This window comes from Aulostomus chinensis, chromosome 8 (assembly GCF_037954235.1).
Source record: "Aulostomus chinensis isolate RoL2024-O1b breed Wild chromosome 8, RoL_Achi_v1.0, whole genome shotgun sequence".
Classification (NCBI taxonomy): Eukaryota; Metazoa; Chordata; class Actinopteri; order Syngnathiformes; family Aulostomidae; genus Aulostomus; species Aulostomus chinensis.
Genome location: NC_141327.1, coordinates 27,674,682 through 27,702,646, shown reverse-complemented (window position 1 = coordinate 27,702,646; position 27,965 = coordinate 27,674,682). Strand labels below are relative to the sequence as shown.

Sequence of the window (27,965 nt, the reverse complement as noted above, 5' to 3'; positions counted from 1 at the left end):
TAACAACTTCCCTCAAGAATGTGGAATTTACTGATGTACCAGTATTTTATGTCGTGCAGTAAAACGGTAAAATCTTAATTAAAAAAAAATAAAAATAAGTGTGAGTTGCAAACTTGGAAACAAGGGAACCATTGTTGAACAATTTTGATTTATTTATTGGTTTTCAGTCTCATTCCTATATTTCACAGTTAAATGTCCAGAAGGTAGTTTTAAAAATTGTCATTGTCAGAGTTTTGGCAAATTCTCTCTCTCTCTCTCTCTCTCCCTCTCCTTCTTACCACGACCACCAATACTCATGCACGTGATTGGCAAACGGCAACAAAAAGAGGAGGAATACAGAGTTTGAAGAGCGTTAACAGTATGTGTTGTTGTTGTTGTTGTGTTGCTGATACATAAACAAATAAAATCAAGCGGTTTGTTTGACAGGACAGATGATCAGGGGGGTGGAGTTTTCACCATCGCTATTAACCTCAGGACTGAAGTATGGGAGGAGCTTCTCAGTGAAGAAACAATCGGTGAAGGAGTGGATGAGAGCTGCGGCGTCGACATCATAAAAGGAGACCAGACCCTCGTCATAATCCACAAACACCCCCACCTTCTGAGGCGCCGACGTCAGAAAGAGAAAGACCGAAGGGTCATCCAGTGCTTTATAAAAACATCCATTCCTCAGACATATCGTCCAGTAGCCGTGCTCAGGGGAGGGGACAAGTTCTTCCTTCCTGTTGATGGATTCCCTGACGACTCCTAAATACCAGTCAGTCTTTCCTTGAACCTGAACCTCAAAGTAAAATCTGCCTGAAGAGAAACCCTGCTTTCCTAAGACATCAGTACTTACAGAGAATCTTTCTGGGTTTTCTGGAAGTTTCTTCCTCACGTCGCTATGATGGACCTGTTTCCCGTCACTGGACAGGATGAGGTTAGGATGAGCTGTATCAGGATCAAGGCTCACGTCCACCTCATGCTGCTGGACCCTCTTCAGCTCGCCATCAAACAGCTGCTTCATGTCCTCACGGAGGGTCTCCTTCAGCTGAGCCACAGCTTTTGCCACAGCTTCCCCATATGATGGTGGAGGGACCCGGACCTTTGTCCAGTCCTTGGTAGGTGGAGCAGCTTTCAGGGCCGGGAAGGTCTGGAGGATGCGGAGGGGGTCTTCAGAGCGGGAGAGCTGCTCCAGCTTAAAGCTTCTCTCCTTCAGATCAGAGATTTCCTGTTGCAGCTCCTTGATGGCGTCTTCAGCCTGGTTCTTTGCTGTTCTCCGCTTCTCTTCGATGGTCTCCAGGAACTCGTTCAGGCTTCTCTCAACAGCATCTTTCAGGGCAGTGAAGACCCTGAGACCTTCTTCTGCCTCTCTGCCTGCATCTTCCTCTCTGAGGTCCGCCAAGTGTCGGAGTTCCTGAACCTTCAGTCGTCTCTCCTGGATCATCTGCTGAACTCTGGTCTCAATCTTCTCCAGCTCTGCCTTCTTCACTTCACATTCTTCTTCCAGAAGAACAAACTTGTGGTTCTGGTGATCCAGAGCTGAACAGAGCAGGCAGACGCATGTCTGGTCGATGTCACAGAAGAGCTTCAGAGGTTTATTGTGCTTCATACACATCCTGTCCTCCAGCTTCTCCACCGGGTTGATCAGCTGATGACTTTTAAGGCCTGACATCGTCAAATGAGGCTCCAGGTGAGTCTCGCAGTAGGAAACCAGACAGTCCAGGCAGGACTTCAGGGCCTTCTGTTTGGCTCCAGTACAAATGTCACACTGAACTTCTGGTGCAGCAACTTGTTGCTCTGAGCTGCTGCTGCTGCTGCTGCTGCTGCTGCTGCTGGCTCTCTGTTGGCACAACTGTCTGAACTGAGCGACGACCTCAGAGATGAAAGAGTTGGTCTTCAAATTAGGTCTTGTGGGAAAAGTATCTTTACAGATGGGGCACTGGCACGAGACATCATCACTCCAGTAAGAAGTGATGCAGTTCTTACAGAAGTTGTGTCCACATGACGTGCTGACTGGATCGGTGAAGACATCCAGACAGATGGAGCACAGGAACTGATCTTTAGATGGAGGACTGCAGGCAGCAAACATATCTGCACACTGGAAACACAGGTTACAGTGTCAGAATTAAAACTGGGATGATCTGCCTGGGAGGTGCCAGATCCTGAACCTACACCATCACCTTCGGAGTCCCTGCAAGAGTGGAGGACAAGCTCCTCCTCTTCAACCACCGTGGAACATCAGTCTCGAACAATTCCACACTGGTGGGAATTTGGTTTTTAAATGATTTGACTGCTACAAAATGCTGAGATTAACATCACGATCATCAAATTTACATTCTAACGTAGTCTCTTTTTGTGTGTGTGGCTAATGTCATTTTACGGACCGTCCTGAGAGTAACTTAAGCTGACAATAGCTCATGTCAGGTAAAGGAAAAACAAATCAACATTTTTATCCGAGCAATTCGTCAGTAAGATGGTGAATCTGATATCTGTCAAACACATGGTTGGCACATATTGTTTATGATTCACTTTAAAAATTTACTTCGCATTTATTTCTCTACTTACAAACAAAATGGAATCCAACCAGTACTTGCCAGCACTCCACTCAGTCGTTGAGAACCCGACAGTTTAACTCTCTTTCCTCGAGTCTGCACTGACTTCCTTTTCCTGACGTCCAAGCTTTCGTTTCAGGAAAACCACACAGAAACTCTTTATGTTGTTGCCCCGCCTCTTAAGCGCAGGTTTTTTTTTGCGTGTCTGACGTTTTTACGCTTGGACCAGGTTCAATAGGGGGCAACGGGTAAGTTGAACCAATGTAGTAAATTGACCCAGCCTCTGTATCCACATGTGAACAACAGCAGTCATGTGACCACAAATTAAGGGGATGTGCACCTCATACTACATCAACAAAAAAAACTTTATGTACTTTTTGTCAGGAAAAATAATTTAGAAAATAAAGATTAAGTGAATTCTGCTAAAGCCAGAACTCTAATTCGAATGTGCCTTTCGGTACCCCATGCAAACCCCAAATGAGCCGACGCGTGTTCCTTTTATTTTGAAAAACCGGTAGAAGGGGACATTTTGTGTTTCGCTAACTTGATACCTAAAAGGAAGCTGACCACAGAGCGAAAACTTACACCGTCATGTGCGATTTTTACGCGATGACCCCGGCTTAATTAACGGGTTTAGAGGTCCAGGCGACCTTGTGAGGGTCCTCGTACCCCGGGCTGCTCACCGTGCCGTCTCTTTCTGAGTTTTAGCGCCGCCATTAGCCTGCGGAAGCTAACTTCTGCCAGCCCGAAGCTACCCAGCCGCACCAGCAGCGCTGACTGAACTGCCATCGACTGCTGTAGGTTTTTCTTATTCCCCACCGTTACACCACCGGCACATTGAGGGATGTGGAAAATCACTTTGCAAGCGTTTGGTTTTTTACTTCTTGCCTGGTTTTTCGGGAACTTTGTTCTGGGATGGTTTCAGCAAAACAACGTCAAACCCCAGACGCAACACAGCGAGCGTCCGAGCCCGGACAGCCAGGACCAGAGCTGCTTCTGCCAGGTAGGTTCATTCGCCACACGTCGTCAGCGGAGCATTTGAATTTATTTTCAGCTTATTTCTGCTTTGTAAGACTGTTTTAAAGCTTTCGGTGTGCCAGTGAGTACTACAGCAGACGGTTACCATGCAGGAAATCTTCTAGCATTTTCTGTTGTCGTCTTAATTTGACGTCATCGTGTGTGATGCTAACTAGTAGCAACACCTCAGCCCCCTTTCTAAAATTTTGTACCCTTACAATCATACTAATATTGCATTAAATATATTTAATGTATAAAAGGCTATTGCCTGATCATTTTAGTCGTTTTCTTAAACGACTTTCGACATTCGGTCTCATGTCTTTAGTTGCCCTCATTACGAGGACTCACATTAAACGCACTTGTAGATTTAAAGAAGCATAAATGTAGAAACTTGTAGAAAGGACATCACGCTCAGGTTGTTATTTTTAACCAAACTGCTGTTATTTCCATCAGCGAGCAGAAAAGCGTGGTGTGCCGTGATTGGCTGCGGCCGAGGCCCCCGCTTCCTGTCCTCCCATGGTTGTAGTATTCCGCAGCGCAGCTTACGAGCTGCTTTAACTCTCTTACGCTGAGCGGAGGACTACAGTTTGAGGGGCGGGGCTTGTAATGACAGCAGGTTGTTTGTGGGCGGGGCTCCAGCAGCGTGGGACTGGAAGTCTGTAAGTGACAAGTCAGCCGAAGCTGCAGCTGTGACCTGCGGGCTCAGACACTGAGGGGGAAGACGTTAGAAGAAAGCAGCGGTGAACTTCGGGATGCTGCTGAGGGTTTTTTGCCTCCTCCTGTGCTTCCTGGCGCCTGGGGATCCACTGCACTCAGAGGTCAGAGGTAGTCTGGTTCCTCGACTGCGACTAAACAGCTGTTCTAAATGTCATTTCTTCAATCAAAGTTTCAGAGGGTAGGGTAGCAGGGACCAGGACAGGATTGCATCACTGGAAAAGCCTGTTTCTTTTATTTTGTCAGAGACATGTTTCCCTTCCATGCTCGGGGACTTATGAGGTTTTTGCTTTCTTTTTGGAAAAAAAACGTTGTTCAAAGTGTGAAAAAAAGTACCGGTTTCTCAACTTTAGAGGAAGTGGTAAGAAAGCAACCTGAAGTTTGTCAGGCAAGAGGCATGTTTGAAACGTCATTCGTTCCGGTGTTTACTTATTTCTGCCCGTTAATGCAGAATCTCACTGTGCTCTCATTACAATAAATGGATAAAAAAAAAATAGGCTGAATTCATGGTGTTTCCCTTCTTTCCACAAAGAGCAAATAACTTTGACAGCGCTTGTTTTCTGAATGGGGTTCTGATTTTGGCAGTGGCTGTAGGTTTGACGCGGCGTCACTGTTAAGTGCTCTTGTATCAGGCCAGCGTTTATCATCTGCACAAATGTCTGCAGTTTGCACTTAAAGAAGAAAGTAAATAACAAAGATCGACGTAGCTTTTCTCTGTCACTGAAACAAAGTTCAGTGCAAGTGTATTTATTTATGCAAATTAGAGTCATTTAGAATCTCAAACGACGCTCAAATGCTGAAATAGAGAACGTGTGTTTACATGTTGGATTTGATGAAGAAGTAGTCATTGGTAGACTTGGATTGTAACAGTCGTTCTGATGTTTCCGGGGACATGGACTGTTTTCCAGCGGGTTAAACCAGACGTTTACATTGGGTTCAGCCCAGGGTGGTGCACTTGTCCCACCTTTAATGCCTTGCTGCGTTTACAGGAGTCCCTCAGGTGTTTAGGGCAGTGAAATGTGTCCTAATGAGTTTGAGGAGGCAGTAACTGAACCCTCAAGTGGATGTTTGTGTAGTGGGTTGTTTCTGTGGGCTCAGGTAACAGCAGCCGTGGGTGTAGTATGTCTGAGAGGTTGTTTGCTGGCCTCCCACCGTGAAGGTTCGTCCACTCAAAAATGCAGATTCCAATTATCCTGAATATTGGATGTCAGCTAACCATCAAATGAGGGGAAACCGAGAATTCTGGAGAGATGAGAGACATCAGTACTCGAGATAAATATCCTCCCCGTGTCCTGAAACGCGTCTTTCTCTCTGACAGCTGACGGGAGTCCTGGACGACTGCTTCTGCGATGTGGAAAGCATTGACGTCTTCAACAACTTCAAGATTTACCCTCGCATCAAGAAGCTCACGGAGAGAGACTACTTCCGATACTACAGGGTGAGAACTGCTCCCTTCCATCTTCCCTCAGTTCTGTGTTGTGCTTCTACTCGTGATGGACGCAGTTAACAGTAAGTCTCTGATTCCCCATCGCCCCCAGAGACCCTTCTCTCCTTTCTGCTGCGTTCGAAAACTTGGACACGTGCTAGTTAGCTTAGCATAATGAATGGTCGTGGGTGAAGTTAGCTTGGCAATTAAATGGAAACACACCCACTGACATCCCTCAGAGGCAGAGGCGCTCATCTTCCTCCGTCGGGTTATGAGTGTCTGATTTGAAATATTTGACGAACTGACCGGATGAGACTCGGCCATCGTTATGACATCACTCACAGGATGTTCCCTCGACTCCATCTCTCTTGTGATCGTTAGGATTTAGATTATTGAAGGTGAATGCGGGCAGACGTCACCTAAACGCACACTTGAACATGTTTTTTTCGTGTTCGCAGGTGAACTTGAAGCGGCCGTGTCCCTTCTGGCCCGACGATGGACACTGCTCCATCAAAGACTGCCACGTGGAGCCCTGCCCTGAGGTCAGAGGTCAACCGCACTCGCACCTGCTTTACATCCCCCACCTTCATCACTTTGTCTCTGCATTCTGACACGTCTGGAGATATGAAGGCTCACTGATTCGGCGTCCCTGGTAGAAGTGTATTTCTCACGTTTGTAACGTTTGTGTTTGACAGAGTAAGATTCCAGTGGGCATCAAGTCTGGCAACTACAACAAGGTGAGGGTCGCACCTCCGTCTTCACCATTAAGTCTGCGTACAGCCTCTTAACTGAAAGAAGAATGGGGTCTTTGCTGTTGTTGACACAAACAGAAGTCAACTTTGCGTTACTTTGCTCTGATGACTTTTTCTTCTTGGTGGAGCAAAGATGTGGCCTCTACTTCTGTCCCGGGGGCCTGCTGTTTTCTGCTCGAAGCAGTCGAACAACCTGAAGTGAAACCCGCGCTCAGTTTGTTCCTTTTTGCGGCTGAAAGTGAAAGTCATTACCGTGTGCCGTTGACGCGCAAACCTTAGTGAAAATGAACAATGACGCTGGCGTCACTCTCACTCCCCGCCGGTGCGGTGTTGTTAGAAATGACAGTAAAACGCACAAAGAACTTCCAGAGAACTGCAAAAACACTGTTTCTACTGTCATCATAGTTCTGGATCCATCTGAGATGTGTTCATCTGTTAAAGTTTCATGGAAATAATGAACATGTTTTTGTTCTCACGTTGGAATCCTCATGAAGGATGATGTTCGAGTTCTTTGTTTTCTTTCATTTTATAAAGTACCTTTTTTTTTTTTTTGAGCCAAAACTCTAGAGTTCACACAGGAATTAATTCTCGAAATAAAGATAATTGAATGTTGTCTTTGAACCCGTGGGACGTACACGTCCGTGAAGCAAAGCAGCCGATCTAAAGTGTTGATATTTGTTTTTAGAGTTCAATACTGAGTTACATTTTAATTCGACTACGCCGACTTAACTTGAACTCCCACTTTTACTGACAAAACATATTTTGGTTCCAGCCCTTTTAAGTTTCAAATCACTTAAATGTTGATCTAAAAAAAAGAAGAAAAAAAAAGAGAGAGAACCTGAAGAGAAGAGATGGTAAAAGTCCCACGGTGACGGTTTTTACTGTCACTAATCATCGTTATCAGCTGGAGCAGCTTCATTCGCCATGTTGCGTAATGCTAAACTAAAGACGGTAAGACATATACATATATATATACATATATATATATATACACACACTGTATATATATATGTGTATATATATATGTATATGTGTATATATATGTGTATGTATATATATGTGTATATATATGTGTATGTATATATATGTGTGTATATATATGTGTATGTATATATATGTGTATATATATGTGTATGTATATATATGTGTGTATATATATGTGTATGTATATATATGTGTATATATATGTGTATATATATGTGTGTGTATATATGTATGTATATTTGTATGTATGTATATTTGTATGTATGTATATATGTATATATACATATATATGTGTATATACATATATATGTGTATATATATGTATATATGTGTATATACATGTATATGTATATACATACATATATATACATATATATATACATATATATGTATGTATATATGTATATATATGTATGTATATATGTATGTATGTATATATGTATGTATATATGTATGTATGTATATATGTATATATGTATATATGTATATATATATGTGTATATATGTATATATATGTATATATGTATATATGTGTATATATATGTATATGTATATATATGTATATATGTATATGTATGTATTTTTTTGCAAGCCATTTATGTTTTTTTTTGGTTGCCATTTATTGAAATAGATGCATCTCAGATGGACCCAGTTTGTCTTTTTAAAATTTTATTTTTTATTTAAGAGAATCTGTGAAATAAACATGATGAAGTTCATGCAGTCAGATTCACGTCAGTTCCACGTCTCTGCCGAGGAGATTCATGCAAAGCTGTGACGGTATGAGTTGGTCATGTTTTGTTCATATCTCATACAATAATCAGCGCATTAAATCATAATTATTTTCAGTTACGATGAACCTGAAATGAGGTTTCCCTCTGTGGAAAAGACACTCAGAAAAAGTAAAACTTTTTTATTTTATCTCCAATTTGACAGGAAGGCTGGAGCTCACGCAGGCATCTTTCTGACTGCACTTTCAAAAATAGCGTAAACCTACGCAGTGTGATGACCATCCGTTTTGGATGGAGTCCTGAAGCGGTTTATGGCTGCAGGCCCGCATTGATCTCTCCAGCTGGTTCTAAATGTCTCGATGCGGACTGAGACAAGTGCAGGCGTCCCAGGGTTAGCAGCTCAGAACAAGACAAACATCAGGCTGGCAAACACTCGGCCTCTTCGTGGAAACTCTAAGGGGGAGATAAGCCGAGTGTGTTTAGTCAGTCGGCTGATCAGCTGAATGCAGCTGCTGCTTAACCATATTAACCAGGTGTTCTGTCGACCGGTGATGTTGAGGCCGCAAACATCCATGTGCTTCAACTCTCAGGCTGCGTTCTGCAAAGAACAGTTCACAATGTGCCGACTAGAATCAGCGCCACACAAGAAGGAAGGTCGACTTCTCTCCTCTGAGCTGCAGGAGGGAGCTGAAACCTACGCGAGTTAGCGTAGCACAGTGAGTGGTAGTGGGTGGGAAGTGTTAGTGTAGCCCTGTCTAAAGTCATAAAACAGGCTTTTTCCCCGAAACGGTTTCTGCCTACATCAATATGAAGATGGTTGTGTGTGAAATTCACCTTGAAATGACAGTTTAAGACGATGAAACATTGCAGTTTTAGGGTCAGACACAGAGTTGGAACTGCTCTCCTGACTGGGCAGTGATTTGATGAAAAATAGGCCATAAATGTTCATGAAAACACTCCACCTCTAATCATTGAATTATATCTTAAACTAAGGATCAGATCAGCGAAGCTCCATCCTGAGTGGTCGGAGTGTGTCTGAAGTCTTTGAGCGGTGTTGATGATTATTAGCATGAGGGCGACGGGTCATAAACTGTCCTCCGTCTCTCTCTGCAGTACGCTCAGGCGGCCAACACGATGTCGGACATGACGGACTGTGAACAGGCCCAAGAACTGGGCGCCATCAACAGCACCCTGAGGTGAGATCGCACACCCCCTCCCCCCTCCTCATTTTATCTACCAGCTGCAGCGACTCATTTTCCAAATATACAGCAGCAGATAGTAACCAGGTCAAACAATTACAACATCAGACGGGCAGCAGCTGGAGGACGGTGACCTCCACCACACCTCCGACGTGTAAAAATTGTCGAGGGGGAACGGATCTGAGTTTATGTTCCAACACTGAGAATTAGTTAGACTCGTCTGTGTGTCAAGGTTATTTTTCCTTTCAAGTAATCACAAGTGTCAAGCATCCAAACTGACACGTCACTGCCACATTTAACCTCAAGCGAGGCGCAGGAGAGCTCCCCGAGGTCGTTGTCGTCTCCTGTGAAAAGATTTTCAGACTTGTGGTTTTACCAGTCTGCTGTACGAGATGAAACTGGTTTGATTCAAACTACTTGAGCCAGTATCATATGACGTGCTCACTGTGAGCAAATTCTCACTGCTGGAGCTCTTGGGGCTTCAAGTTTCACGTTACACGTAGGTAAATTGCATACTGGCCAACGATTGGCTTGGAGTAGCTGTGATGTCACAAATCCTGCTTGTAGGCTCACGCCAGCAGAACTCTGAGGAGCGTATCTGCTCGGACGATAATTCTGCTGTATTCATACACATAAATATTATTTCTCGCTGAAATGTGTCAGTTTGACTTCTGTAGTCAATAAAATGGCATTTCCTGTTGCACAGTAACCAGAGTAAAAAGGCGTTCGCTGACTGGGCGAGACACGACGACGCCCAGGACCACTTCTGTGAGCTGGACGGTGAGCGTCGTCACTCAATCACACTCGCTCAACCAAGGGTAAATCATGGCGCTGGCGCCGTGAACGCTGAGCTTTACGGGATCTATTCTGATGTCATTTCAGATGAAACTTCTCCGGACGCCGAGTACGTGGACCTGCTGCTGAACCCAGAGCGTTTCACTGGCTACAAGGGTCCGTCAGCCTGGAGGGTCTGGAACAGTATCTACGAGGAAAACTGCTTCAAGTGAGACCAAAAAAGATTAAGAAACGTTTACATTTTTATTTGTGATCATTTTCCCTGACCCATAAAAGAGACCAAGTGAATATAACTGAAATGCCCCGAAGACCTGAGCCTGAAGAAAAAGAATCAGATTTTTCTTGATACTAATTGTCAAAAATTGCATTTCGCCATGTAAGTACACACAAATGGACGTCGACTTTATGAGGATGTTTTTTCCCCCTCCATCATCACTTCCTTGTGACCCCAGAATGCAGAAAGAGACATGTTTTTAGCTTGAAGCTAAGGATCGCCAGACCAGCTCAAAAGTAACGAACATTTTGGGTTTTGGTTCACCTGAGGTCGTTCGTGGTGCTGTTGTTAACAAGTGTTGCAGTTTTAGTGGATTACCGAACAAACAGCTGGATACAGAAGATGTGGATTAAACTGAATGATGCACTTGAGAGTTTGTAAATGTACATTTTCAGACAGTTAGCTGATGTTAGCCGCCTCTGTTGTGCATCACTTTGGTAAAGAAAGGGGGAAAAAAAGCTCAGGTAAAATGACTTTGCATAACAAAGAGAGACGTTTACTCTTTTTCCTTCTCGTTTGGTAAAAGTTCAGATCTGAAGGTGTTGGAAAGCAGGCCTCCTTCATTTTGAATATGATTTATTTATTTGTTTGTTTGTATTTTAATTTGTGTTTTGGTCGACAGGCCCAGATCAGTGTACCGGCCTCTGAACCCGCTGGCTCCGAGCAGAGGTGAGATTGAAGGTTCTTTTCTTTTCATTAAAGATCCAATTTTGTACTCTTGGTTGAGAACTAAAACTCCCAGAATCATAACCAGATCTTTGACTCGGTGAATAGACAATTACCATAAAGGGAATGCGTAATCATGCGGTCGGACATTCCTTCTGTGAAACACAGTGTTTCTGGTCACCATTCCTGGTAAACTGTGAAGCTTTGAGAGTCATGAAAACACAAATATTTGATACCAAACAAGCATCAAATATTAAACCGTGCCAGTTAAAGCAATCCGTCTCAGCTTCAACAAGTAGTAGTTAGTTAGTTGGTCGGTTACTCTAAATCCAGTCAAGGTTTTCCATTTCACACTTGTCTGTTTTAGCCTGAACATGTAGCGATGCAGCCTCCAGGGTGGGTGAATGATGGCTGAATGCTGTCATGCTTGCTAACTCACTCATGGTAACAGAGCAGGGCCATCGTTTCGGTCCTGACGGATGTTCTCTGACACACGCTTTACTTTGTGACGGTTGAGATTACAATAAATGACCCACTTCAATCATTTTCTCTTCAACGGTCGTCTCTCAGCTTTCAGTGTGACCTTTGACCTCTCGCGTCTATATTTAGCTCTTCATTTGCATCTTTTCCCAGCCGTTTATTCATAGAACAAATCTAACACCTTTGTTTCTTCTCTGCTGTCTTCACAGGAGACGACGACGGTGAGTGAAACTGAAACGGCGACTTTGTCAGTCTATTTTTAGTCACGTCTGGATAAAAGCCTCATGTCCGTTTTGTGGTGTTCGTCTCGTTGCAGGAGAGGGCTTCTACAACTGGCTGGAGGGTAAGAAACAGCTCCATCTTTTTATGTTAAGGGTCTTAAGGAATCTGAGTTTACATCGCAGGAAGGTGTGTAGTTTCATAGTTTTCACTTCCCCCTCCAGTTTATCTGGAACAGTAAGAAGAGAATCTCTTCTTCACCTTCAGGCCACTTGTGCTAATCAAACTAGCCGTTGTGAAACTGATTTTGTTGGACCACAAATGTCAGTCTTCCTGCCAGACCTTGAATGTTGGTCAGGCAGGTCCTGGGAGGCTGCAACAGTGAGCTGTCAATCATCTTTGTCAAGATGATGTCCCACGAACGCCCGCTCATGCACGGCCGAACAGAACCTCACTGAGAGAAACTGTGTTTGCCGTTTAAAAAAAAAAAAAAAAAATCCTCAAATGGCAAAAAAAAAGAGTCCTACTCACCTGTCTGGGTTAACTTGGTTGTTCCCCTGTGGGCAGGTTTGTGTTTGGAGAAGAGGGTTTTCTATCGTCTCATCTCCGGCCTCCACAGCAGCATCAACATCCACCTGTGTGCCGAGTACCTGCTGGACGGTACGGCCTTTAATCCGGAATGATCATCCTCAGAAACTAATCCAGAGAACTAAACTTCTCCACCAACTTGAATATTTATATTCATAAATATTTATTTGTATATTATATCTCATAATATACATTCATTGTTTCATACACACACGCCTATAAAAGTAATTCCTATTGATTATCAATCAAATAACTTTACTCACTTAACTAATTTCCTTATCTTTGAAAATTATTTTCCATAATGTTTCTAACCGAATTTATGTACGATTATTATTCGGCTATTATTTATATACTGTCTCCCTGACAGCTTAGAATCTCAGCAGAAATATGAGGAGGAGTTTTTTTCTCCTGAATGGATTTTTATGATCAGAATGAGTTTCCTGTCTGTCCGTTGATGGCTGCTGCTCTGCATGAAGCACCCATGAACATAGCAGTTGCAGTAAAATGTTGCTGTTGCTGACCTCCTCAGAGGGGTGGGGCCGGTCAGTGTGGGGTCCCAACGTTCAGGAGTTTCGTCAGCGCTTCGACACGGCTGAGACCAAAGGCGAGGGCACGCGGCGGCTCAAGAACCTCTACTTCCTGTACCTGATCGAGCTGCGGGCTCTCTACAAGGTGGCTCCGTACTTTGAACGAGCCTTCATCAACTTGTACACGGGGAACACTCAGGAGGACAGCGCCACCAAGGACCTGCTGCTGCAGTTCTTCAACGAGATCAAGTAAGCAGCGTGTGTGCGTGTCAAAACTGGAGAACGTTAAGGTCAGATGAAGATCTAGATCAGATTGTCCTACAAACAGATGTAGGAAGTAGCGTCGTATAGTATGTCACACGTCTCTGTGGTTGCACGAACCCCACGGGAAGGCAGCAGTTTGTTCTTCTCTTCTACTCACCCTCGTTCTCTGTTTGAGTTAAGCAGAGAACCTCTGAGTCACCACAGAGATGTAAAAACTTACCCAACCGGCTCTCGTCTGGCGGCTGAGCTCACGGCATCCCCAGCACATTTGAATACATTTGAATGGTTGTTGCTTTATAATCAAAGTGTGTGTGTGTGTGTGTGCGTGTGTGTGTTTGTAAAAGGATCATCTACTTATTTCCCTATTATCCCTCTTTTTCTTCCAGAGCTTTCCCGATGCACTTTGATGAGAAGTCCATGTTTGCAGGACACAAGATGGAGGCCAAAACACTAAAGGTGAACCTGAACTTATCCAGCGGGTGTCAGATACAAGCACGCGTCTGAAACGCTGTGTCATGTTTGGGGTTTTGATAAAGCAGGAAATGGTTTCAGCGTCACCGCAACAACAAAGTGAGATAAGCCTTCACGAGTGCCTCTGTAAGTGTTGACAAACACTGTTTCCAAAAGTCGTTCGGTAAAGTGGACGGACTCCATCGTGAAGCAAGTGAAGAGGATTTCATTATGCAAATCACTGAATACGTCTGGGGGAAAAAAAAGCTCTCAAGAGACGAGGAAATCAGCCTCACAAATCAAGCCAAGTCTTCCTACCAGAAGTGGAGCGCTCCTTTCTTCTCGTCACTGACTCGTCCTCTTTCTCTCCCTCAGGAAGAATTCCGCCTCCATTTTAAGAACATCTCCAGGATCATGGACTGCGTTGGCTGCAGCAAATGTCGACTGTGGGGGAAATTGCAGGTGCGTTGATTCGCTCTCGTTTCCTCTCATCCAAGTGTTTCTTTTAATAAAGATACTTCGAGGGAGATCTGTCAACCTTGGTCTTACTTTGAGGATGGTTGAAGTCATTGATAGGAATCTGTTAAAATACAAACTCCTCGAGTGAACAGTCCGTTCCTGTGTCCCTTCTGGTGTGTTGACTGCAGACTCAAGGTCTGGGCACGGCTCTGAAGATTCTCTTCTCTGAGAGGGAGATCCAGAACCTTCCAGAACACAGCCCCTCCAAAGGCTTCCAGCTCACCCGCCAGGAGATCGTGGCCTTACTGAACGGCTTCGGCAGGTTTGCTCGCCCTCTTGTTTATTGATCTGATTTCTACGTGATAGCTGTCTAAAGCAGTTCTGTTAACCGTGGCGGCATCTACTAAAGAGAAGACTATTGCTGATCCTAATGAAGTTTATGTGAGAGTTGGGAGACTGCAAATATTCCTCATTCAACAACTGAGTTCCTAGAGTGTGAAGTTCCTAAGATGAAAGTGGTCTGGGGAGGGGGGACTAAGTTCCTGTTATCGGAGTTTTGTTGGTTCAGGTCTGAGCAGCCATTGATGAGTTCAAACTCTGTATTTGTCCATTTACATGAATTTAGGACATGTTTTAAGTTAAACTCTCCAAGTTCAGTCAAAGTTAAAAAGCTTGTGGAACTGGTGGCGCCCCCTGTTGAGCCGTTGCAACGTACCTAGGGCTCGACACGGAAGTAGTGTCACATGTCTTATGTGTTCTCGCTGTCTGTCTCGCTCAGGTTGTCCACCAGCATTCACCAGCTCCACAACTTCCGGCTGCTGCTGAAAGAGAACAGGTAACAGGAAGTGATGCTGCAGCTGGCCAGCAGGTGGCGCCAGCCCGCAGAACTGCAATCGTCCAATCCTCAGAAGAAGGCCTTTAAAGATGACTATGAATGGCAGCCACTCGCCATCTCCCCAAAAATCATTTTTTTCCCCCCTGCTTTAATGCCGTGGATCCACACCTCTTGGTCGCATCAAAGTCTTGAGGTTCTTGATTTCTTTTTAAAAGTAAATTTTCAGTTTTTCCTCAAAGTTACTTTGAGGCGTCTTTCTGATTTTGGAAACCTTGAAGGAAATAATCTGACACGCGATACACTGACGGACACGGCGAGTTTAATTTAAAGCAGATGTGCAAAACGAGGCTGTTCAACTCCTTCACTGACCCCGCCCTCTGCTGACATCACATCCTGTTGGATCTATGTGAATCTGATCCCGGCCTTTGTGGCTCCCTTGAGAGGACACCTCGTCCTGATGAAGGACTCTGTCACTGACAGATCTCATCTGTCTCTCTGTTGTCCCTCCTTCACCTGGTCCTCTTTGGAAGGTCATGACTCAGACACCTGATGATCTGGACCCATTTGGACTTTCTCAGGCTTTGTTTCTGTCCGCTCGCCAGAAATTACTTGTGCTTTTGAATGTGATGAGTAATTCACATCGGCAATCACGTCAGCGCTGGCGAAGGCCCTGAGGTTTTACACTTCAGAGACGGAAGAGACACCTGAAACAAGTCGGTGTGGAAACCTGCTGCTGCCTTTTCGAGTGTGACTAGTCTCAACCTGCTGAGTGTTCCGACACAGCATTCATCACCATTTCTCTGTCCAGAAGTTCCAGTATGAAAAACCAGCAGGACCAGAGGAGACATAGGAAATCTGGTGAAATGTGAAAATGACCCACGATTTCTGGGTTTTTGTCAGCCACGATAACTGAAGCTCCCATTCAACCAGACATTCCAGAACTATTTGTCCTGGAAGATAAAGGTTCTGATGGCCCGTTGTTGTCTGACTGTGGTCTAAAATAACAAAACAGGAGAAGACGCCCTTAGTCCACTAGTGTGTGAAGAAGTGCTACACGTTCTTGTTGCGCATTGCTTTTTCTGCTTCCCGCTGCATGTTGTCCCGAGGGCGACTTCAAATTAGGAACCAGGGCCTGGATCCAAGTACGTTGGACCCCAAAGGGCAGTCCATCTGACGAGTCTGTACTCAGGTACGGTCCGCAGGAAGCGTGGAAGCAGCCGAGCCCAAACAAGAAAGTGTGCTCCTTTGGGTCAGGGTCTGTTTCTCACCTTATGGACCAACACAAGTCAGTCAGCCGTTACAGCCGCTAAGGCTTTGCTCAAGGCCTCCACCCCTGACACCTCTGAAACCTCTGGGCCCATTTCCTCCTCTGAGCTGCCTGGTAGAGGTTGAAGCTGGAAGGCAGGCAGGCGAGAGGGTTGTTGGTGGCGTGTCCAGAATGATAAAACAGCCATAATAAAGTGGACTCTCCTGTCTACTTGCAATGGGAAAGTGATTGGTGCTCTTTTCTACACTGGATCACAACGCTAACAATGCTACTTAGTCGATGACGCAAGTAGATGCTGCTTCTTGTGTGTGTATTTGCGAAATGCAAAGCGACTACGTGCATACCACCACCTACTGTATACATATGAGAGCTTACAGGCTGAAGCATTCTACGAAACCAACGCACCTGATGTGAAACCAACCTTGACCCGCCAGGAAAAGCCTGGACTGGTCATCGCTCCATCGTTAATTTGCCCGTTATGTACCCGCGGTGCAGCAACAATAAGCAGTCGGTTTGCAGTTAAAATAAAATGCATCGAGCACTGAACCAATCAGAAATGATCAGTGGGAAAAGACCCACCCCCATAGTTCCTGGAGGGTATCAGTGGGGTAAAATAATGTCTCCGGAACTGGAGACCAAGGTCGCTCCTCAAAAGTACCCTGGTTCCAGGCAAAGTTCCCGTGGTTGGAAAGGAGCTCGAGCGAATCACAAATCCCTGCGATGTTTCTACGTTATCAGTGAATTTGCTGTTAATCTGGTTTCCACGGTGACGTTGAAAGTCTGTAGCAACGTTTGCTTCATACGTTTTAGATCTGTTTAGTGTCTTCGTCCACACGAAGAACGATTTATTTCATGCACGATCAATCGGAGAAATGCAGCTCGATGGATTTTCAGAAACTTCATTAGACCAACACTTGTTAGATTTTAAGAAATTAACAACTGATTCAGAAATACATTTTTTTTCTTTCCACATTAAGCAGCTCTGAGGCTGCAAGAACGGAATCCTCTGCTAATCTGAACATTTCTAAGTGTGTGTCTACTCCAGTTGAAGCTTCAAGTTCGGTGACTGTGACTTCATTTCATGGTCCAATAATCATAAACTTGATAGTGCAGCAACCAACTAATGATTGAGTTTGTTGCTGTATGTTTTGTGAAGGTGTCCTTTGGTTCCTCTGGCGTTCTTTTTGCTTCGGCCACGTTGTCTTCAAGCACAGCACTTTTATTTAAACGGGAAGTCGAGGGGATGAATTATTGAGAAACGCTTCGTTGCTTTTAGACTCGCGGCTGCGAAGTGGAATTGCCTGCTGGGCGCTCGTCCACCACGAATCTTAACAAGTCGTTTAGTCTCTGTTCTGACTGCTGGTGAAGGAGACGGTTGCTAGGCAACATGAAAACCTCCAGCAACGACGCGGGGCCCTGTAGCCACACATGAAGCTATTTAGCCACATTAGCTAATAGCATTACTGTTGCTGTCTAGAAGCAGCGCATCCAACAGTATTGACGTTTCCTCACGATATACAATTGGCTTCACAACAACCACACTGATCCGCTTCAGTTTAATCCAATACCAAAATGTAGGTGTAAAACCGTCCGGACTCTGGTCCAGACCAGACCAGGGTTCAGTTCTCTTCAAGTGAGAATCTGATCAGATTTTACAAAGCACCTCATAAAGGAGGAGAACCTAAACACATTGCATTGTGGGTAGAAAACAGATGCTGCAGCTTGATTGGGGGCGGACGGAGGAGCTCCGCCCGGACAGACGAGATCATTAGCAACACTGAGACATGGCGATTTAAAAGATGATGTCATCAGATGCTTAAAAATGCTTCATATGAACGATACTGTACCTCAAGAGGTGACGTTGAGTCACTGTAGCCTCCAGTCTACCTTAAGACCAGCATGAAGAGAAAGTGGCACCTCTAAGAGCCAATTTAGTGCCGTTAATGATGTCATTAAACGCACTAAAAAAAAAAAAAAACCCCAAACCATTCCAGATGGCGCCCAGCTCGTCCGTCATGCTAGCTTCAACGTAAACTGCACGCTCATGTGAACGGTTGAATGTCAGTAGTTTTGAGCCTTGTCCCCATGCTGTCGTTTGGTTGGAGCGGATCAACTACAGCATGGCAAACGCTTCCCCGCGCTTATTTGGAGTGAAAGGTGTGACTCATCTCAACAGCAGGGCGGCGCTAACGCGCACGGGCTAAGGATCAAACTAAATGACTTGTAAAGATGGAGTTTAGCAGGATGCCAGGCTGGACGTCTCTGAGCCTGCTGAACAATCCATTTTATATTATATAGCTATTTATATTTGTAATATATATATCTATATATTATAGACTTATTATATATAGATATATATTTATTAAAATATAACCGTTACAATCGGAACTCAACAACAAGCAAGCGGAAGATGCCGGATGTGGCGATGACAGGAAATGACCTGCTGCGTCTGCGGTAGCTTGAACAGTTATTTTTCAAATTTTACACCCTGAATTTCTAGGTTTTCAGGAGCTTTTTTTCTTCTTCTTCTTCTTCTTCTTCTCTGGGTTTGAATTGTTTGACCTCACGATGGACACACTTGTTTGTTTCCTGCCTGACAATAGTTTTACTTAGTTTTTACTTTTGTTTTGTTGTTTTTGTTTCCTGCTCGGCAGCAGGAAATATGGACCAAAGAATTTTAAGTTGCCTATATCTTTTGTTTTGTTTTGTTTTTTGATGCCCGGTAAAGCTTTTATGTTTGTCTTTATTGATGCTTCGATAACCAGATCTTTATCGTTTGGAGTTTGTGGAATTCTGACCAACAGATGGAATTTATTTGTGTGTTTTTCTCTGGACATGTGTTTAAATACGGCTTAATATTGCCAGATAAATAAATTATGAATAAGAGGAAAGAAGTTAAAGACAGAACGGCTATGATGTAGGAGCTGTCATGTACTTTGATGCTGCATCATTAAAGTTTCATAAATGGCATTTTTTTTTTTTTGGTTCAGACTTTTGTTTTAACTCCTACCTCAAACGTTGACGAGACTATTAAATGCCTGGTGTTGCTGCAGATGTGCCGCTGAACAAAATACGAAACGCTTGATGGTCGGTGGTCATTTTATTTGTTGTCAGTGTTTTCATTTTTACGTCACAAACGCACAACCACAAAAAGTAATCAACAAAATACATCGTCTCAGTGAGATTCTTCTGTACAAATAACTTACAAAACCTGCATCAGTTAGAAATATAGAATTCGGTCGTTACAGAAGTTTTAACATCGCAGTCGACTCTTGATAAGAATGCAGCAACCTTTTGAGTCTGAAAATATCTTCCCTCTTCACTTCCGAAGCTACATAAGCACCTGAACAAGCCAGCGCCCATTTGTCCCGTCTTGGGATGCTAGTTTGTTCCTCTACACACAACAGCGGGTCACTGTAGCTTGCAGGAGCCGCATCTGTAACTGAGGGTTCACGTATACTCAGAGAACCTGGAGTTACAGGAAATGACTAACGATCTCTTTCCGGGGGTTTTCACCCGGTGATTGTGAGTCACTGTAACATGACGAGCCAGACCAGCTAACCAATCAGGTATCTCGAGGTCAGAGTTACCACAGGTGTGTGGGAAATTGGGGTTTGGCTCTCTGGCTCATGCTAAGGATGTTAGCATTTCCTTGGTTCTTGAAATATGGCTGGACAATGCAAACTTCTGGCCCGTATGAAATATGAAGTGCTAGCTTGTTCGGATTATGTACAAGTTGTAACCATAAGGTTGTTAGCTAGGTGAAAGATGCTAGCGGCGTGGCTACTTGGACACAATGCCACTCTCGTGATCAACTGCCAACAGCTACGTAATGGACGAATGAAATTTGATTCAGAGTTACAAATTACTAGCAAGATGGTTTCCAACAGCACTCATTGTAATAACTTTGATCTCTCTTGATTCTGCGCCATACTTTGTTTCAAGTGCTAGTTAGCCGATGGCTAACGAGTGCGATGACCAGGCCAACACGCCAAATGTTGACATTAAACCTCCCAAACATGAGTGCGCCGGCAATTGTCATTAAGTGCATGTTAGCATGACGTAAGCCTTTAGCTCAAGTACAGCCTCACACAGCCGCTAGCATTACTTCAGTCGTAAATTTGCTGCTAATTTTGTTCTGGAAGTTGGAAAACGTTTAAAAACTCGTGTATGCTTTCTTGTCTTAGGCGTGTTGGGTGAAACGCATGACGTGTGCTGTTGTCTGGGTGGTGATATATACAGGACTGTGACTGTGTTACATCCACTACTATCTTGTGTGACTTGTGACTACTTAATAAAAGAATCGCAGTCAAGTAACAGACGCTCAGAAACGGAACAGAAATTGGACTTGAGTGTTTGAAGGATCAGCCGGCACAGGAAATCGAATGGATGGTCAATGCGCCTCTCTCAAATTCACGTTCTCCAGGTGTTTTCAACCGTTCCGTGTTTACTGGACGGCCAAAGTGATCCTTTCTGAAATGTTCCCCGTATAATCAGTAAATATTCATCACAACATCGTCTACAAACATGGACATTCGCTGAAGCAGGGTTCCTACACAGCGTCACGCCAGTCTGTCTGCTTTTTGATGAAGACGTGGATCCAAGTTGATACTAAAACATCCCGGTGTATCAGTCAGTCGCCTGTAGGTCGATGGGTTTTTTTTTGTTGTTGTTGTTAAATTCTTGAAATAAGAGCTTTATTTAATTTGAGCTGAAGATATTTTCACATTTGGCTCAGTAACATAAAATAGATCAATAAATATCACACTGCTATTCACAATTTTTGAAGTGTTTGTTTCTTCAAAAACTGTGGGTTGCTCAGTCGTGACCGAAGGAGGTTCAAGAGGTTGTGGAGGACAGTCAATGTCTGCACAGTGGAAACAGAAGAAACGTGAAGCTTTGTTGTGGAGATGTTCCTTCATCGCTTAACGTTGGTCTGTACTTCAAAACAATTCTGCTGAACAAAACCTGCAAGTCTAATCAATTTTTTGTTCACCGAAGAGATGATTTTCTGGAATAATCCAAAACGCAGTGGAACAATCCATTTTGCTTTCAGTGGAGGAAACCCACAACGGCGCTAACCTCCTGTTGGACTACAAAATACCTTATCCCTGTGATGCTAACTTCCTGTTGGACTACAAAATGCCTCATTCCTGCGCCACTCTTATTTTGTTGCTAACATTATCTCCTGTGCGTGACACTACATTAGCAGGCTAACAAGTTCATTTCGGAAACAGCGGATTTTTGTGGGATTGTGAATTCTTCGTGGGCCCCAAATGCCCAGCGTGACTGCCTGCCCCGAGTGTGTTTTAATACAGATCCAGCGCTAAATCAGGAATGCTACATTGTTTTCTGTTGCTGAACCATCAGCCTGAGGGCGGCGCCACGTAGGAACCCTGCTTTCCAACATCTCTGTAGCTGTAACTCGACTGCCGTGATCTCAACGAACACAGGAACTGATGGGTGTCAAAGTGCAAAGTGATGCTGTACAGTGGAGTGAGGAATCATGGGTATGGATGGAGCTCTCCGGTGGCGGCGGTGGTCAGGCGTTGCTCGTCACTGTGCACGGTGAAGCTGCTGTGGCGGCAGCTCCAGTCGTAGCAGTCGGAGGAGAGACTGTCAAACAGACCGGACAGGGTCAGGAGAAACTCTGCACGTAACATTTGGCTGTTTAATGTTAGCAAGTAGTGCCAAGAAGTGCAAATGGGACACTGCAAGTATTGCTCAAGCTAAAGGGAACCCCCCCAAAAAGCATCAAACTGACACCAAATTCTGTTCTACTGGAGATTTATTTAAAATTTGCTCTAAATTTGCATTTGTAGGGGAATCCTGACACTGAGGTGGAGTCAAACACAAATTGTGTCACCAACCTAAAAGCTGCTAAAACACTAGGGCCAGACCGATTAATCGGCGGGTCGATTTAATCAGTTGATTATATTAGAGCATGTTCGGTAATTGGCCAAAAATTGGCCTATTGACGCTGATTTTAACACGTAATTTTCAGTCATAAAATGCCCTTAATACGGTGTTTTTCTTAGAAATGACGTCCTTGCGTATCCCGTAGAGGGCGCTCGGACTCCTCGTGTCACGCGCCACAGCAACCCCACGGAGTGAGGACGAAGCAGTGAACGTACAGAAGAGCCAACAGCGCATGCGTACTAAAACCGAGCAGTTTGCCTCAATGGTAAGTTTATAACAAATAAAAATAATAGTAACTTTGCCTCATAAATTTCCCATGAGGCGCCTCGTTGTGTCTGCCTCGCTTCACTGATATTATCCGTCGAGCGTGTCGTGATCTGTGAGCAAGCTAAAGAAAGGGTGACCTAGCTTAAATATTAGCTACCTAGCTTAGATATTAGCTACCTTGCTAAACTGGTTAACTGAGTCAGTCACGGCACCGTGAATGATGTAACGGTAAGGTTACAGTACCTGAGAGTAACGTTACGCTCACTCAGGCAGCTGCATGCTACCAGACTGGATAAGACCGGAACTCAGCAAATTAGAGACTTTAATGACTGTTCATCGCCTGCCTCTCACCAACAGATACACATCTTCCAACCTCTTAATAAGACACCAATTAACAGCCCGACCATGAATTCTACTTCAATAAATGTGTCACTTTGTAAATGTTGACACTGTCAGACTTCTTTATGTTTACTGAGGTGGTCGTGGGCATTGCCCTTCATTTAAATCCTCATAAGTGTTTGAAGCCATACTCAAGCCGTCAAAAGCAGGTATTTTTTATATGAAAACATGTAAAAAAAAAAAAAAAAAAGTGGCTCATATATCAGTTGTCGAAATTTGTATTCCCTAATGTCAAAATCGGCATCGAGGCTTCGTAAAAATATAGATTATAAAAATGATTTGTGAGATTTAGATCATGAGAATTGTTTAATGAAAGGAAAAAAAAAAAAGTAGTACGACTGTGACTCACAATTCTACCCGGATGCCCAACATGTCACACAGCTACTGAAACACCCACGAGCCACGTCAGTACCTCGCTGATCCGTTGTGAGGAGGGATGCTCCACGCCAGGTCGTCATCGCTGTCATAGCGACGAGGATTGTCAAAGAAGTAACCTCGGGAGGAGAGAACGTGGTTCGGTATCCCGGCGGTGCTCTGTGGAGAAACACCATGAACACATCAGAGGTTTTTGATCAAAACAGTTCGATCATTCCAGTGCCGCCGCCATTGCTAACTCCTAAGAAGCCTAACTTTAAAGCTGTGCTCCCCAAGAACCACATTTGTTTCTCTTTGAGTCTTGAGAACTTCCGTGACATAAATGCGACCCACGTTGTGGCACTAGAGGGAAATTCGAAAGATTAAGGTCGGGTTCTGGGAACTATGAAGGTCTAGGAAATGGTGTTGTGGAGGTTGTTGACTTCCCTGCTAGAGTCTACGAAATAGTAGAATATACAGCAAGAGCACAACAAGCTATCAACTGCCAGCATGGCGAAGAGGTCAGAGGGGAAGACTGACCCGATCCTGAGGCGGCCTTCGAACCCTGAAGAAGAAGACAACCAGTGAGGTGGGCAGCAGCTCCCAGACGAACAGAATCACACCGAACACGATGTAACCGGCGTCTCCCAGCGACGAGCGCAAGTCTGCCTGTAGACACACAGAGACACGCAGTCGCATCACTCGACTCTTGTTGAAGAACCTGAAGTCTAAAAGAGCCTCACCTGGTCGGAGACGTTGTACCAGTCATAGTCGAAGGAGTTGATGGTCTCGATGTTGGTCAAGGCGAGGACCACCAGGTTGTAGCAGGCTCGAGATGCATACAGCAACACCACCGTGATGCCAATCAAAGTCACCTGACACACCGACGTCCCCTGCACACATTTAATGGCCAATCGTTCAGGTATCTGGACGTCACACAGGAGTTTGAGGGCATTCGTGAGCTGCTCAAGTTCCAAGCTCTGAGGAAGGAAAGCACACTGAACGCCCGTCAAACTCAGGATGGTGTGGCTCAGTGGGTTTTTTTGGTAGCCATGAGTAGCATCCCAATTATTATCACAGTTAACATGAAGCAGAGAGGCCCTGTGCTAAGGAAGCTAGTTAGTTAGCTTCCCGCTTCCACCCTTTCTTCTAAGTATGGTCACTCCTGGCCCTCGAGAAAACAAGAAACAACAATACCAAACTGAAGGCTTCACACCTGTCGTCCATCATGGAAGCGATGCTCATTTCTTTTATAAAGTCTGTTCTCTTAGCTTTACGGGAAATGTTTTTTTAAATTTTGTGACTGACAAAAACCAGTGACGTGCTGGGAACGACTCCAGTCATGCAGTTTCTCCCCAGCTTGTTTCCGTCTACCTGTGAAAGCAGCCTGACCTTTGACTCCAGGTAGATGTTTGCCAGCGACATCTTGGCGACCTTGTAGAGGCAGACGGACAACGAGACGGCGCAGAGGACGAACAGACTGTCGTTGATGGTGACCCTCACCAGCACGATGGTCTTGACGTCAGCGGTGCTCATCTTGACCAGCAGGGCGCAGACCAGATTGACCACCAGGAAGAGGAGACTGACGCCCAGGAAGAGCAGGTACAGGGGAAGTCTGGAGGAGAAAAGGAAAAGAAGCATTTTCACCACTGAAAGTTTGATGTTCCGTTTGTCGACTGTCGTTCTGGTTCGCTTTGTTTTCACTTTGAGGGACGTTTCTGGCGTCATCACTTCACTCTGAGGGGTGAGGAGGTCTGCGGTGTCAGATCGGCTCAACGGTGATTAAATCCTGCCTCAGCCTCCTGTCACTGGTCCTAGTGTCCAAACCGTCCACAGTCAGCACATTCAAGGTGTTAGAAAAGTTTGATTTATAGTTTAAGTTAGAATATCATCAGCGTTCTCTTAATCTGACTAGATAATAAGTGAATAAATTAATTTAATCTGGCATGTATATTCTTAGCTCAGTTGCTTTTGTTTTGTTGCTTGTGGGTCTCCATCTACAATTGAGTGTATTTCCCTCTGGTAACCTCGTGAATGCATCTTTCCCTCAGGTGGACGAGGAAAAGATGGACGCCAAAGTCAGCATGAGCGCTCGCTAACCGGTTAGCTGCTGCTGCGTGGAGCCGGTTGGGACACAGAAGAAGAAGAAACGGATGAACTTGACCACATGTGGTTGTTCTTCAGGCAGAAAAGGCTGGAAGGGTTACCTGTACTTCAGCAGCGCAGGTGTGTACTTGGACTTGGCCTTGAAATAAACCTGTGAGACACAAAACACCAACGATAAAACCACCTCAGCCACGCTCTTTATTCCCAAATCAAACCCAGTCTGACGGGTCAGAGACTAAAAGGTGGAGGTGAGTCTGGCCGGAGGACATAGAGGACATAGAACTGAGTGTGAATGCCAGGTGATGCTATGACCCATCTGACCCCAGTTTAACCCTCCACCTGGGCCCAGGCTCCACCCTTCACCAGTTTTGATTAACGTCACCCTATCAGTTTCTTCGTGATCCTGCAGACAGACGCCACGAAGACACGACCCCCTTTTCCTGTCCTCCTCCTTCTCTCAGGTTTATATTGTGCTTGGACATTCGATGCTGACACCTACTGATACATTTTGCCTCTCTTCGATTTTTATTCTGACGGAGCTGACGGACCCATCAACAGACTCAGACCAGAGCAAACCTGAAACCCCCCCCCACACACACACACACACCACTGTTGTCAGATCAGAACTCCATTAAAAAAAATCAGCGTTTTAAAAGTTGTTTGCTCGTCCTTTTGGGGACGGACCTGACAAATGCTGAGTTTTGGTTTGGAACAGTCAAGTAGGATTTCTTCATCTCCATATCGTTGTGATCCATTTTTTTCTCCACTGATTCAAATAGCAACCGCAATTCAGACGCCGCTCATGGAGACCTGTCTATAAATATACCTGTGACCACACCCACTAGTGATGTCACGGTGCACTGACCGCACCCTGGTTCACCTCCACACAACAGCAGTGAAGGAAAACCTGTAGAGGTCAGCAAAAAGACTTGAAGCTGTTCTAAAGTTAATCTTTGACACATGCTGGCGCGATGGCGCCACCCATCAAACCCACCAGAACCAGTCCCCCCCCCCCCCCCCCCCTCACCTGGGCGCAGTAGAGGTTCATGAGGCTGAGAGTGAAGAACTGCAGGCAGACTGGGAAGCAGTAGAGCAGCCAGAAGGCGAATGGTCCGAGTGCATTGGCTGTCACACAGTCGCGGAAGTAGAAGGAGAAGAGGAGGGCGCGCAGGGCGGCCCACAGCAGACACAAGAACAGGAAGGCCGTCTGGTAGCTGAAGCGCTTGTGGCGGTATCGCAGCACCAGCCAGAGCTGAGCGTACACGAAGGCGAAGAGCAGCGAGTAGAAGACGGTGTAGGCGATGGTCAGACCCAGCTTCACGTAGGGGGGGATGGCTGGTGTGATGGTGGGAGGGGGAGGGAGGTGGGAGCCATTACCAACATGCTGCTGCTGCTGTGCCGGGTTCCCCTCCATCACATCCCCATTCATCCCCCCTGTGATGACCGGGAGAGGCAGGAGGCAGCGGGGGTGAAGACGGCTTCAGTCTCCGGGTGGAGACGGAGAAACGTGTCTCATTAGATGGATCCTTCACATGCAGAGACAGCAAGAAGAGGAGGAGGAGGAGGAGGAGGGACACCTCCCCTCATGTTGCCGGTGCCTGGTGGAGAGGGATTGGTAGCTGGTGGTCACATGACCGCTGTCCCGGCAGGTGATTGGCTGAGCAGGAGGAGGGATGCTGCAGAGGGGAGGGTGGAGAGATGGATCTAGAAGAGAGAGGTGAACTGGTGTCTACGTTCACAGCAGCATCACTCAGCCGGCTGATACTGATACTGGTTTCACTGGCCGCCTCCAGAACCATACTGGGCCGATAATGGCTGCTACCAGACCAATTCTGGTTCCATACTCACACCAGGAGATACTAGTTGCTGTTAGACCCATACTGGCCAGTTCTTGAGTCATACTGGCTCATACTGGCCATTATTGGGTGGTCATGTTGCAAACTAAGTTCCGGCCCCCAGTGAGGTATCAATGGGTTAAACATCACCAATCAAGAGTGTTCGGCATCGGCTCTGGTGTCAGTTTGACCCTCCTCTTCTTCTTCTTTGTTGTTACGCAACGTCCAGGTTGTTACTTAGCAGCTCGCCTCGCGCCTCCACACTGCCGGCGATGACACACACCCCCTCAATTTGTGTTCACGTTCTCACGCTGCGTCACACGCCGACGTGCATTTGAGACATAAATAGCGTGTTCACGTCGAATGAATGAATACAGACCTGAATAAATGGCTGAAGATGAGAGACTGAATGAACAAATGAGAGACTCACTGGATGAATTCATTCATTCATTCATTGAAATAATCTAGGGGGTTAATTAATGATTAACAACGAATGATTGATGAACAGATTAATGACTCAATAAAGGCGTGAGCTAAATATAGTTGAATAATGAATGAAGTGATTAAAAGATGACGTCGTCTTGACGTTCATTCATTCAGTCCTGAAGGATTAATAACCCGGATGCAGACGTGGGCGTCTTCTCCAGGTAGAGAAGCAGTTACAGTGTGTGTCCACTGGATGGCGACAGTGTGACGTAGTCACCTGGACCGTCACGTCGTCTGACGATTCTTTAACACCGTCAGTGAGATAAGATGAAACAAGATCAGACAAAATAGGATGACAAAAGATGTGATGAATCAAGATTCCAAGAATTTTCTTTTGTTGAAATTCAGCCTAAAACAAGACAGTAAATAAACAGCAAGAAAATTAATTTTGCTCTTTTAGTTTATACCGTTATTAACCCATGAA

General features: G+C 45.1%; 4 protein-coding genes across 10 annotated transcripts in view; 2 read left to right on the top strand and 2 right to left on the bottom strand.

Moving 5' to 3' along the window:
• Positions 1–131: 131 nt before the first annotated feature.
• Positions 132–2,893, bottom strand: LOC147257907 (E3 ubiquitin-protein ligase TRIM39-like). 2 transcript variants are annotated; one of them, XM_086210271.1, is made up of 2 exons: positions 2,574–2,893; positions 132–2,077 (listed from the first exon to the last, which is right to left on the bottom strand). In XM_086210271.1, the coding sequence occupies exon 2, from the start codon at positions 2,066–2,068 to the stop codon at positions 407–409; it is 1,662 nt and encodes a 553-aa protein (XP_086066397.1). In that variant the 5' UTR covers positions 2,069–2,077; positions 2,574–2,893; the 3' UTR covers positions 132–406. The 2 variants fall into 2 exon arrangements, with proteins under 2 accessions (XP_086066397.1, XP_086066396.1); XM_086210270.1 differs by having other exon boundaries at positions 2,545–2,891.
• A 164-nt stretch (positions 2,894–3,057) lies between these two features.
• Positions 3,058–20,817, top strand: ero1b (endoplasmic reticulum oxidoreductase 1 beta). Of its 2 annotated transcripts, none has more exons than XM_086212136.1 (16): positions 3,058–3,534; positions 5,581–5,700; positions 6,147–6,230; positions 6,384–6,425; positions 9,266–9,348; positions 10,058–10,131; positions 10,234–10,354; positions 11,043–11,089; positions 11,776–11,787; positions 11,883–11,909; positions 12,353–12,445; positions 12,903–13,149; positions 13,551–13,620; positions 13,990–14,076; positions 14,262–14,395; positions 14,852–20,816. In XM_086212136.1, exons 1-16 carry the CDS (start codon positions 3,376–3,378, stop codon positions 14,910–14,912), a joined length of 1,461 nt encoding a protein of 486 aa, XP_086068262.1. In that variant the 5' UTR covers positions 3,058–3,375; the 3' UTR covers positions 14,913–20,816. The 2 variants fall into 2 exon arrangements, with proteins under 2 accessions (XP_086068262.1, XP_086068263.1); XM_086212137.1 differs by lacking the exon at positions 3,058–3,534 and adding an exon at positions 4,238–4,366 and having other exon boundaries at positions 14,852–20,817.
• Positions 19,266–26,809, bottom strand: gpr137bb (G protein-coupled receptor 137Bb). The gene is made up of 7 exons (XM_086212138.1): positions 26,248–26,809; positions 25,322–25,371; positions 24,507–24,729; positions 23,858–24,007; positions 23,655–23,783; positions 23,173–23,294; positions 19,266–21,791 (listed from the first exon to the last, which is right to left on the bottom strand). Exons 1-7 carry the CDS (start codon positions 26,647–26,649, stop codon positions 21,680–21,682), a joined length of 1,188 nt encoding a protein of 395 aa, XP_086068264.1. The 5' UTR covers positions 26,650–26,809; the 3' UTR covers positions 19,266–21,679.
• LOC147257904 (nidogen-1-like) overlaps positions 21,772–27,965 on the top strand; it is a 31,295-nt gene continuing 25,101 nt past the window's right edge. The window contains exons 1-4 of one of the 5 annotated variants that reach the window (XM_086212131.1): positions 21,772–22,359; positions 24,519–24,716; positions 24,825–24,964; positions 25,166–25,340. The gene's annotated coding sequence lies outside the window, so the exon portion shown is untranslated. Of the gene's footprint in view, positions 22,360–22,471; positions 24,965–25,165; positions 25,341–27,965 lie in introns of those variants that run through there. The other 4 variants (XM_086212133.1, XM_086212135.1, XM_086212132.1 and 1 more) reach the window with 4 other exon arrangements.